The following is a 13,040-nucleotide window of genomic DNA, read 5'->3' on the forward strand; positions in this document are numbered from 1 at the left end:
CCCAAAAGAGTTATCAAAAACTTGAGATCATTAAATCTCCGGTTCAGGATTGAAAATTCCAATTGTTACAGATATATAAGTAGAATGATTTGATAGTGACAAGAAGTGTTAAAACTCAATTTGATAAAACCCCCTCAAAAAAAAATGATTTTTTTAAGGAATAAAGAATGAAATTAGTAGTCTTGACCCCATGCCATTCGCACCGGCACCACCCATCCTGGCTGAGACATTAGTAGCCATGTCTCTTCCGGTGGCGCTGCCGTGGTTCTAAGTGCAAAGGTTGTGGTGGTTGTCCTCAATGTTGGAGGGAGGGTAGAGTCAAGGGTTTGGGTTTTGTAAATTCGTAAAATATTAAATACTTGAATTTAAAAAGATAAAATTATATTTACATATGTAACCCTACAAATTTATTTAACACCGTTGGATCATTTTTCACACCTAGCATAATCGCAACCATCTGCTACAGTAAATAAAAACCCGTGCTAATCTTAGTTGATAATACCCACAAATCCAATGGAATGAACACGGTTACTCCCGTTGAGCCTCTTTGTCTTGTCCTCTTCCTACAAAAAAAAGAGAAAAAGTTGTCATCTGCAAAAAGTTAATATATTCTTATTTTCTTGTGTTATGATCTAATGTACGTAGAGACCCTAAAATTATACTTAACAGGTAATTTTCATCTGGACCCCCGAGGTTTGGTCCATGTCATTTTTAGTCCAAATAAATGGATACTTTGCATCTGCCTCCCCTAAGGTATTTGATAAGATCAATTAAGGACAAATTGTAATTTTTGTGATGAAAATACCCTCATGTCTATTTTACCTGTAAGATTTGCATCATGGATTTACAGTTAAATCCAACGGTGAAAATAAAAAAAGAGTGGGGTATTTGCATCTTACATGTTCTCTAGTGCAGGCGAAGATTCCGACAGCAGAATGCCACCATAGATAGAGTCTGACGATTCAGGGGGACCTCATACGACCACCACCACCACCACCACCGCTACCGCTGCCACAGTCGCCGCCAATAGTAGCTGCTCTTATAAGGAGCAAGTATACTTCTTTTGCTGGAAAAAACAGTCCCACATTGAACCCACGGCAGCTCCAACAACTTCCACGGCGGAGCAAGAAGAAAATGATAATCCATTAATAAAATTTGCTGAGAGGTATAGCCAACAATATACCAAGGAGGTTCGAAGGGGTTGAGGTAAGGCTTCCAGAGGAGGAAACCCTACGGCAGCCCCTGTGTGATTGTAAAGTTGTAGCAGCATTGTTTGTTCGCTCCTTCGTCAAGTAACAATGCCCAAACCACTAGAACCTCCCCAACCGCTTTCCCTTTCTTCTCCCTTCCGTGCAACAATTTTCTGAAAATTTCCTAACCCTAGAAAATCTGAAACCTTGTTGTCCCCTCACTTGAATTCAAATTCAGAGAACCAGAGAACCAGAGAACGAGACTCAAGAATACCCTAGTAATGGCATGTTTTGTACGGGCAAAAGGCTTCTATTCACCATCAAAGAAGAGGACAAAGAGGATTTGGAGTCAAAGAAATCTTCTTCGGCAGAGAGGAACCCAACACCATCAAGAAGAAGAGGGTTTCTCTTGGGGAGTGTTTTGAGATTACCCAAGAAGAGCCGTTGGTGGAGATGGTCTCAATCGCAATCGATGTGGAGAACCTATAGACGAAAGAGAGTACTCTGTTTATGACGCCTTGTGCTTTTCCTTCTTCCTGCACTCCCTCTCCCTCTGTCTCTCCTTCTCCTCCTCGCATTGCCGGAGGAAATAAGACAAAATCTTCCGCACCGTCCGCGTAGAAGTTCATGGCAAATGAAGGGTAGGTTATACCGGCGGCATATCTTACGTTTCATCTGTTTGTATTTGCGTCTCTAAAGCCTTCTATCCATCTTGTCAGTTAGATTTGTGATTTTTACGGTTGGATTTAATTGTGAATAATGATGCAAATCTTACAGTAGAATAGACATAAGGGTATTTTTGTCATAAAAATTACAATTTGTCCTTAGTTGATCTTATTGGATACCTCAGGGGAGGTAGATGCAAAGTGTCCATTTATTTGGACTAAAAATGACATGGACCAAACCTCAGGGGATCCAAATGAAAATTACACATAATTAAAATAGGAAGATTTGGATCCATTCTGTGGTGTTTTAATTGTATGTCTCTTGAGAATGAATGGGTTTAAGCCAATTCTCTCACACCATACCAAAAGATGTAACAATACTCTAAAAGTCGTGATCATCTTTGCTTTTAGAGTATTGTTACACTCCATATATTTCACAAACAATGACACTGTTGTCATACAAAAAAGTCTTAATTTAGCTGCCATAAGTGATAACCTACATATAATAAGCTACCTGCTGGTTTTCAAACCATCACTTATTTCACCTCTTCACTAAGAAGTGTTGGTTTCACCATTAGAACAACTCTGCGTTGGCCAGTAATATAGGATTTATAGAGTGCAAGACCAACTTGGCAACCCTCTCCCAACCAATTCAACCTGAAGATACCATTCCAAAGAATGCTTTGAGGAGATCAAACCTGATAGCTAGTGAAAAGCATCAATTTTCATAATCCTATACAGCCATTTGGATAGAAAAATCTAGCCCATTCCTAATCAGGCTCAGCACAGGCTCGATTAGGAAAATGGTATCGCTAAGGTGAAACATGTACATAAAAGGGAAAGCAAAGGCTGACAGCTTCAGCAAACCATCACAAACTTTTGCTCACCTTCCAGGCTACAACGCCAGAACCGAGACACCCTCTTCTTCCTCCTATTTCAGTTTAACTTTTATTTAAAACTTGTGTGGAACATTGAATTCACCAGGAATTGATTTCTACAATGGGCATCGCTCATTCATTAGACTCATTTTTTTGGCCTGTAGATAGACTCTGAGGCTATCAGCAGAGCTGATTTTCCACAAGGATTGGTCTATGGAACAGCTTCGTCAGCCTACCATGTTCAGTCAAAATGATTCTTTTGCTTTGTATTTTCCTTCCTTTATAAATTTTCCTTTTCCTTGGCAAGCTTATCGAAGTGTAATATTGAATGATACCATCATGGTGGAGTGGTTGTTTGAAGGAGCTGTGGATGAGAAGAATAAGGGAATTAACATATGGGAATTAAAATTATCCCTTGGACTCTGCTTGTGTGGAAGCCTTTGGACGGGTCTGCCCTTTTCTATTTGAATCCACATCAATAACTTTTAATATTAAATATGGTGTAGTGAAATATAAATTCATCAAAGAGCAATGAACTCTGTTTTGTTGAACTAGCTGAGCATTTTGACAGGGAAGATATTGGACTCCAGCAACACATACAGCTGCGGACCAATATCATCACTTTCAGGTAGATGTGCTTCATGCACAGTGGTGGGGCAGTAAGTTCAATGAGGTCTTGGATTCGAATCGTCTTCGCTCCACACCTTCATCCCTCTTATGCTGAACCTTCCAATGAAAGTCTACTTCATATATGCCCAACCATTTAGTTGGGACAAGGTTTGTCATCATTGTTGTAGTAAGGGATTGATAAAAATAAGCACCACCATGCCCCAACCATAGTTCTTTATGACTTCAAATTAAGCACTACTTGGGATTCAACGTTCATCCCTTCTATGTTTTAGATTTAACAGAAAGGATGCCTTACATGTTCTAAATTTAGAAGGAAAATGCCCAACCAATAACATTTAACTATCATTTAGTCAAAGAAAGGCCAGTTTTAACTTATGCTAAAAAAGCCTTATGAAGCATGACTTAGCGGGCGAGTAGACCATGGATGCTTACATATTCTTAATATCATGTTCATTGAAGTTCCAAAGCCTATTTCTTCTCTGTTCCATGGTCTTTTAATTTTGAACCTTATACTTCAACTATGGGACAGGAGAACCTAATCTGGAAGGTATTAACTACTACAACAGTCTTACAGATGCTATGCTAGATAAAGGTCTTTCATTTAACCAACATCTTAACTCTAATTTCCACAAAATTGCTTTATTGGAGTCTCATGAGTTCTTACTAAAAAGGAATCCAACAATTTGTGCTGTGTATCACCAGGATCTTCCTCAGGCACTTGAAGATAGATACAAAGGATACTGAGTGAAAAGATATTGGAAGCTCAATGTGGTTATAACTACTGAGATGTATTTTGTGAAAAAGCAAGTTAAAAGTATTCATCTCCTGCAGACAAAATTCTGTGCACTATTCTTTCACCTGCTGCGAAGTTACAGAGATAGAGTTAAGCATTGGATCACCTTCAGTGAGCCTCACGGATTTGATATCATGACAAGTTCTTGTTCTAAAATATTCTTGCTTTTGGAAACTGATGAGTGGTTTATCAATTTAACAGAATAAACTTCTTATTTTCCAATAACTCTGTTCATTAACAACCTTGTTGTTCTATAGTTTTTGTTATCCACAGAATCGAGTTACAGCAGGGAATAATCATAACTTCTATTGCTTTAATTTTTTTATACACGTCCAAAGCCTCTAAGCTCCTCCCCAGATAATGCACCATCATTTACTTAATACTAAAACTAGACTAAAGCCAGGATCTTCAAATCCTAATGTTAGTAGCCTGCTTTCCTTGTCAGAAATCATACAAATCTAAACTTACACAATCAATCAATTGAGGAAAAGATAAAAGGTGGATAAAAGATTGATAAGATACAATAAATAAAGCAAGGAATAGCACAAAAAAAGTACCCTTCTTTGAATGTAACAAAAGGAAAAGAGGGAGTGATTAGATCAGGTAAATACTAAGGGAAAGAGTACGGATGTTTGAAAGAAAGACACTTTGTAATGACAATTATAAGTAAATGCAAGAAGCAATAAACCTAGTTATATCATCAGATTTCTGAGGTATAAATTAATCTGATGACGAAGAGCTTGACTTACACATGAAAATGAAGCAAACTGCGAATATTCATTCCCCATCTGACGGCAATTTCAAGCTAGATTTACCATAACACCGTACCTTTGCAAGCTCCACAAACTCCTTTGCTTCATCAAGCTTTGACTCCTTGACTAAGCCATCAACCACAGTTTGCAACAACCCAACATCCAGAAAGCATCGACGGTTCAAACTCTCCTTGCAGAACTTAAGAGCAAGATCGAAATCCCCTTTCTCACAAAGGCAAGGTACAAGTGCCTGAAAGGTTGATCGATTCGGCACAAGATCCTTCTCATCTAATTCACCGTAAATCAATTTGGCTGCCTCTAAATCTCCAACATTGCAATGTCCTTTAATCAAAGCGTTGAAACTATGTATATCAGGTTTTGGTCCCTTTGTCTCTAACTCCTTAACTAACGTAACCAACTCTGATATCTTGCCCGCAAGAACAAGGCCACGCAGCTTCGCATTGAAACTTCTAATATCAGGAACGCAATTGGAGTTCTCCATTCTAACCCAAATCTTCTCGCCGTCAGAGAATCTATTATCCTCATAAAACGCATTCAGAAGAGTATTAAATGTGACCAAATTTGGCGTGACGCCATTCTTCTCCATCTCATCTAGAAACGTAAGTGCAGAATCGAGTGAACCCATCTCACAGTAAGAGCGAAGCATAATATTGTACGAGTAAACATCCGGTTCGACGGACAAGCTCGAAGGAAGCTCGCGGAAAAGGGGCTCGACCTTATCAAAATTCTTGGTATCGACGCAAGCCGAGAGAAGGGCATTAAAGGACTTCACTGTGCGTTGGCACTTTAGCTCAGGCAATTGGTCGAACGTTTGAGATGCTTTATCGAACATCCCTGATTTACCATAAAGGGAGATGAGCCGTATCGCGAAGCCTTCTTTCTCGATGTCATTATACTTCGTCTGATCTTCTAGGATTTCTTCAATGTCGGAAAATCGTTTAGCCGAAGCGAGGCGACGAATTGTATTCTCGTATACCCGGTGCTTGCAGCGAAACCGGTAGGACTCGGAGGACTTTTTGAACTTGTTGACAAGTGATGCCAAGTTGCGTTCTTTGAAAACGTCGTTAACAATGGCGTCCAGCTTGGTCGAGGACCTCGAGGAGACGCTGGTTGCAGAGGTTGTAGTGCAGAAGCTGCGGCATAGCACACGAAAGAGAGAAGTCATCCTACCTTGCCCAAATGTTCAGAGCAAGTTTGAAAAATCGGGTGGGGCTTAGAGCTCAAGGGTTTTACAGATTTAATTTTTTAGGGCTTAGCTTTCGCTTAGGCCTCAGGGTTTGGCTAACTCCTCATGAGGGTTTCTGCGTGCAAGAAAAATGGTGAAGAGTCGTTTTAAAATTAAATTAAATTAAATTTAAAAAAATGAAAAAAAAGGGTGAGAGTCGTTAAAAAAAAAATGGTGAAGAGTATTTAGAAGGCCCTTTTGTACACAGGGGTATAATAGTCTTTACTTATAAAGAAATAGAACCTAGGTATCGTTCTAACGAAATAGAACTTATGTATTTTTCAAAGATAAAATGTTTGGTTTTTTATTAAAATCTATATTATTAATATATTAAGTTTCAAAATTAATTTTTGTATTTTTTTTATTTAATTGTTTTTTTTATGTGTGGGACTCATGAGGTAAAGGTGGTAATGAGGCACCATGAATAAATGAGACCTTTCATGACCATGGTTATGAGGCTCTTCATGACATTGGTCATGGGTCTTAAAGATGTTTAGATCATGATGATGAGGTGGGTTTACTTGAAGGGTGGAATTTACTCAAATTCTAACTCTTGACCTTCATTTTTGTTTTTCAACTTCATGACCATTCATGGCCATTACTAGGAGTAGGGTTAAGGTATTTGCATGGATTAAATCAAATTCATTCAAAAGAAGTGAATATGAGAATTACTTCTCCAAGTAATGGGGATGTTATCATGTTAAGTCAATGGGGTTTATTCACATTAGTGGATGAGGGAAAAGCTCATTGATTCCCTCCCTTGTGAGGAGCTATGGTTTGGGCTTATATAAACCCAACTTTTCTTGCATGTTGTGTAAAAATAAAAACATTCATCACTCACATTATTTGTTTTACAAAGTTTATTTCTTTCTTGAGTTGTATAAGTGTTGTGCTCTAGCCTTTTGGCTCCTTGAAAGAAGTATAAGAACTAACTCATCTTTTAGTTGGAGGTTGCTTTATCTTAGAGGTGGTGGTGCGAATAACCCTCGATAGTAAGGTGCATTAATTACCTTAAAGACAACACTCAAAGTGTGATTCAACCTCATTGATCGGTGGTTCGTTCGGTTGCAACTTCAAGCTCTCCAGATTGGCTAAAGATCTTCATCTCTCAATTATATTGCAATTTTATTTTTATGTATTTGAAAATTTTGTAATACAATTATCCCAACATAAAATAGAGTGTCGGTGCCTTAAAGGCCTCAATTTTAGAGTACTTTTGCTTGCAATTTGCTCCATAAAAAAACAAGGCTGTGAAGTGAAACCCTTACGTCTCCAACGTTATGATTATAATAACTTGGAATTTGATAATGATGCATTGGCAAGTGAATACTTTGGTTATTCTAAGATTTTAATGTATGCTGATGGTTCATGATTGACGGCTGAAAAGGTCTACATGGGCTTTTGGTATTTATTTGGAAAGTGAGATAGCATTTGAAGGGCTCAATTAATGTATTATGGTGCTTTGAGCAAGTTGTTTTTGATCTCCTTCCTATTTCAAGATTCTCTCCTTAGCCTCTTGAACTGCCTTCTTTTATGTGTAGAGGTGTCAAGGAGGTGTTAAATTGTGCCTCTGCCCCTTTGAAAATCAAAATATAAAAACCTTGTGCAGGGACAAAAGGAAGGAATCTGGAACTAAAGAAAGAAGTTTCGCCCGGTTCGCCGGGTTCATTAGCGTATAATATATTACAAAATAATACAACTAGGGGTATATTCTTCATTTCCTCTAGCTAATTAATGGATCTAATAGAAAAAAGGGTGGCTACTAGTTTTGGCATAGTTTTGAGATGTCTATTTTTTTTCGTCAATTATATTGGGGTATTCCTAAATTTCCATTTTTTTAATAAAAAATCATTCTCTACTCAAGTACTGATGGGTCCCTTGGAGGACATCTCCCAAGGTGGGCCCAATGAGGTCTGAGAGGTTGCCACGTGCAACAACCTCTATTTTCACTCAAAGCGAAAACATAAAAATGGATTATCAAATAAATATAAAAATCTCTAAGAAAAATTCAAAAAAAAGGTTTAATTTACCATTACGTATGGAGGAAAAAAAAAAACAAAAACAAAAAAGAACCAACCGCTTGTTTTCAATGAATAACTAACAGCCTAAATTCCCACGATTCATCCCAATTCTCTCCCTTCTCAAATTAAATTCCATTTTTACCATATATATAACAAAATTATGATAACATTTCATATCAAGAAAAGGAAAACCTTAATTTTACTCGACCTATTAAATTAAAACTTTTATAATGACTTTAAGGAAACATAAAAGGAAAAAATTAGCTTGCATAGGTCGCACTCGATAAAAAGTCCGAACATTGTGTAGTGGGGAGCATTAGGTCGCCGATAGAGTTGCTTAAGACCAATACTTCTTAGTGAATAGATCATGGGTTTGACGTCTGCTGACGGCATATGTAATACCTCTATCTCTATATAAAATAAAGGAATAAATTGCACTAGCACCTCAAAATGGAGGCTTTAAAGCACTTAACAACGTTTGTAAAACATAAACAACTCAAAATTAGATTTTCATTAGACACATTAGTCCAATTTTGGCCCTGAAATTGTTAAATCATTGTTTATTTTCTTTCAATTTCAAAATATCTCTATCAAAATATGAAGGGAAAAAAATAAACAGTAATTTAATGTTTTCAATAACTTAGTCAAGAACTCACCCGCGTTATAGAACAACTTGCAACTAAGAAGAAGAAATTTATTTTTATTTTGTATAGGGGTACATAACACAGTTCTAAACAGTGTTGGATGGAGTGTGTGGCTATTTTGGAAAGGACAACTGATGTATATCAGTATAGGAGGATCTCGGAAAGGGAATGTGATAGAGGCGCTACTAAGTGGGATAAAGGATGGAATGGATCAAGCACAACAAAGAAATTTTCAAATTGAAGAAGTATGGTGTGATGACAACGATGTGCGAGATCTACTTTCACCCCGGAACCACAATACGTGGCCAATAACTTATGTACCGCTTTTGATAAAGTTGGTAGGTAATATGAAGAGTATAAACATTAAGGGTTCTAGTCAACCTGCACTCCAACAGTGGCTTTTGTATCTTGCATATATATCCTCCGTAGAATATCGGAAAACATTAGTAGTAATAGATACTACTAAACTCTGTAGCTGTTCACCTTAAGTAATACCAAGTTATCTTTAGTATAAAATAAAACTAAGAAGAAGAAAGTAGAGATGTTAAATGATGTGCCTGAGTTAAAGAAGTTGGGTTTCAAAGAGTTTCAGAAGAACCTGATCAAATGTGTTGATGATTTGATCTCTATGGAAGCATCTTTTTCATCGCCCTCGCCATCGTTCTCAGCGATAAACCATGACTCAACAATGTATGAGGTGAATACTTAAACTGCTCCTCATCCTGGATTTCAGATGGACTTTGGTCTTAATGGCTTTGCTTGGAACTTGTCATCTTCCTTTGACAACATTGATTCTAGTTCTTGGTCCTCTTTTGAAGAGTAATTTGAATGTAGCTAGGTTTAATTTTTATATCATAGTCAATCTGACTTAGCACCATTAATCTTCACACTTAGCATCCTGAATTTAATGACATGCTTAGCATTCAGGTCTCAACCCTGTTTGAATTGGTAAAATTGCATTGATGAGCACTTACTACTTAGAAGGGGTAAATAAATAAATTTGCATTGAAGCCCCTCTCTGCTTACACAGAAGTGGTAAATTAATAGTCTCCCTCTCTGCCATCCCATGAAGGAGATGAAGCATGCAAGTCCAACATTCCTTAATTTTTTGCTGCTGGAAAACCCTAAATCCCATCCCTTCCCCATTCTAAATGTTTTGGTTCAGATTCTAGTTCTAGGAATTCTGAACTCTGGCCAGATTCTAGAACTGAATTCCTGCCAAATTATGAAGTCTTGAATTTTAAGCACAATTCTTAGAACTGCAGAAGCATGTTTGGATGTGCATGCTTTGACCACTAATTCTAGTCCTTAAATCACACCATTGAAGTGATTGTATCCATCTTCCTTTTCAAACCTTAGAGCTTAGACGCATAGATGCAGATCCAGAACCTAATTAGGCTGTTTGCTCTTGGAATATATAAATATCCATGTAATATGACAAGATTCAAATTCTTGGTGCTTCAACTGTATTGCCTTTTGCAGACCGTATCTCCCTAGGATTTAAGGCTGCTGGTTTTGTCTTCATGCTTCTTGATCTGCCTAGTTTTTACTTCCTGTGATTATTATTAAGCTATTGGTCCTAAAGCTGAGAATCTGAGATATTTTGTCATTCTTCCTTGCCCCGTTTTATGTGCTTTGAGTTGTTGCTAGTACTGTTTGTCTTTTGATGGTTGGACTTCTGGTGCTTGTGGCGGATTTTGTGTTAATCAAGAGCTGTGGATCACCAAAAGGAGAATCTTCTCAACATTGATGAGATCTGCTGCTTGAATTGTGGATTTCTGTTTTCTGATGAAGAGCAGATGAGATCAGATGCAAAGCCATGTTCAATGAAGCACACAGCAGGGGATTTTAGTGTTGAGGGCATTTTGCGTTCTCTGTTGATTGCATTATGGTCTTGGTCTTTATATCTCCATTTGACTGTATTAGAATTTCTTTGATTATTTTTTTCTTTCTTTCTGGGTAATAAGTATTCCATTCCAAAACAGTGGAAGAAGCCAATGGCACAAAACAGAGTTCAAGCATCCAAGGAAAGGAAGCTGACCAAACTTTCCTTCCCATGAAGGAAAGTCCTTCAGGGACAGGGAATCAACTACATGGTTGCATTCCCTGGGAGCAAAACAAAAATTACAAATTATGAACTTAGAGGCCAAGCACTGGATGTCTTCAATAACCCCTCTCACCCCAAAGGAACAGGGGATTTGCTGTTCAATATGTTAATTTCTGCTTGGCAATTTATTTGATTATCTTTGGTAGCTTTTTCTTTATTCAATACTTTTTTCTTAGGGTGACACTTCCTCAGTTATAATTTGCCAATGACACAAACAGAGAACGCATTCCCAGAGGACAAAAACACTAACATTTCTGTTTGTGGAAGAAAAATCTGAGTCTTTCTAAAATAAATGTTGTTGACACATTTCCTTTCTAAAAATACTAATAAGGAGGTCATATAATCAGACTTTGCATGTTACCAATCAGTTGTAAAGCTTATCTGCTAAGCATTTCTCTTCCTCAAAGAAATGTTGAAGAGGCTAAATTTCCCTCTATAATCGAAAAGTATTTTTGGAGGTCAAGTGACCACAGCAGGTTGCCTGAAGAAAGGTTTTAAGCAAAGGCAAATAATGTCAAAAAGAATCATGAAACCCTAATAAATCAATTTAGAAAGGCTTGGATTCACACTGTAGTCAGTTCCCGTTCGTATTTGGTTTGCACTTTTCATGGTTTGACCTTTCACTTCTATTGTAGATCATAGAATTTACATGAAAAGGATTAATACATTCTCATGTTTTGGGTGCAGCATATGGTGAATTTCCAAAGGATTGGCTCTAGGTCACATTCACCATATGGTAAGCATTTCCAAACAAAAACCTCATCGTTTTCCACATTCATTCATTGTTTCTCAAATTAGATACATTCTTTTTTAAGTTATTCTGTAGACCTAAATCTTTTCTTCCATCTCCAAAAAAATTTAGTCCAAATTTCACTTGCATTGTCTGATCTCACCCCAAGACACAAAGGGTTGTAGGAATTATCCGCTATTTGTCGATGAAAGAATGAAATTTTATTAGATTTTTGTACTACTGGCTTGTTGGATTCTTGGACACCTCATATTAATTGTCTTTAAGGCTGCATGTCAGTGGTTGGTTACCTGTTTCTTGTTATAGTTGGTAGCTTTTTTTTTTGGTAGATGATTGTTGGTAGCTAATGCTTTGTATTGATGGATGTTGGTCTATTGGTCAAAAAGGGGAAAGTGAGAAAAAACCAGACTCCATTATTGATGTTGGTATTATTGACATGGTCTTCTCAATGGTTATCATTTAATGACATGCATAGTATTCAGGTCTCAGCACTCTCTGGATTGGTAAAACTACATTGAGGAGCACTTACTACATAGAAGGGGTGAATCACTAAACACACATTCAACACAAACTGTGTCATCCCATGAAGGAGAAAACAAGCATGTAAATCTGACATTCCTTATTTGCTGCTGAAAAACCCCAAATCTCTCCCATTATAGAAGTTTTGGTTCAGATTCTAATTCTAAGAGTTCTGAAATCTGGCTAGATTGTACTACCCACTTCCTGCCCAGTTATGAAGTCTTGAATTTTAGGCACAATTCTTAAAACCCTGTTGGAGATGTATTGCAAGGGACGTGGATAGAACGAAAGCAATCCGGACCACAAAATACCGAAAAACCGACCCCCCCGGAAGGATAACACGGATCGGAATACCGGATAAAATTTTACCGATAGAAAAATCATTCAAAAAGAGTAACGGACGGAAAGAAATTTTAAAAAGAAAAGGCAAACAAAATGGATATTGGTCGGCCGTAAAGGGGGCTTTGCCGTCGGTGCGGACTTCGTGTGATGCCGTCCGTCCGTTCAGGCCCAAGTCTGCCACAAGTGATCTTTCCGCTCCATCGCCACCTCGTTAATATGCTTTTCTTTGAAAAAAAAATTGAATTTTGTTTAATTTTTCTAATGTGATTAGAAACTCAAGCCTCCAATTGGGTGGAAACTTTTTGTCATGGGGATATGATAACGTATGTGAGACGACACACAAGAATAATAATCTCACGCCAGTGCCAGCTGGCTATTGAATCTGACATAAGCAAAGTCAAAAATAGAACTGTGCTTTCTTCTTTCGCATAAAAGAAAAGAACTTGGCAGTTGGCACTCGCCCCCAAAACCCTCCACCAACTGCAGTGGAGAAAAGGTAAAAAGA

At 37.6% G+C, this 13,040-nt stretch overlaps 1 protein-coding gene across 2 annotated transcripts; it reads right to left on the reverse strand.

Annotated features, from left to right (window-relative positions):
* Positions 1 to 361: 361 nt before the first annotated feature.
* Positions 362 to 6,229, reverse strand: LOC149004413 (uncharacterized). 2 transcript variants are annotated; one of them, XM_089135542.1, is made up of 2 exons: positions 4,985 to 6,229; positions 362 to 563 (listed from the first exon to the last, which is right to left on the reverse strand). In XM_089135542.1, the coding sequence occupies exons 1-2, from the start codon at positions 6,092 to 6,094 to the stop codon at positions 489 to 491; spliced, it is 1,185 nt and encodes a 394-aa protein (XP_088991668.1). In that variant the 5' UTR covers positions 6,095 to 6,229; the 3' UTR covers positions 362 to 488. The 2 variants fall into 2 exon arrangements, with proteins under 2 accessions (XP_088991668.1, XP_088991669.1); XM_089135543.1 differs by having other exon boundaries at positions 363 to 563; positions 4,906 to 6,229.
* Between the last annotated feature and the right edge of the window lie 6,811 nt (positions 6,230 to 13,040).

This window comes from Hakea prostrata, chromosome 9 (genome assembly GCF_041222555.1).
Source record: "Hakea prostrata isolate BN-2017 chromosome 9, UWA_Hpros_2, whole genome shotgun sequence".
Lineage (NCBI taxonomy): Eukaryota > Viridiplantae > Streptophyta > Magnoliopsida > Proteales > Proteaceae > Hakea > Hakea prostrata.

Coding starts and splice junctions, on each gene's coding strand:
- LOC149004413 (XM_089135542.1), bottom strand. CDS start 6,094: ATGACTTCTCTCTTTCGTGTGCTATGCCGCAGCTTCTGCACTACAACC. Junction 564..4,984: donor AGTTTGTGGAGCTTGCAAAG/GTACGGTGTTAT, acceptor TTTTTTTTGTAG/GAAGAGGACAAGACAAAGAG.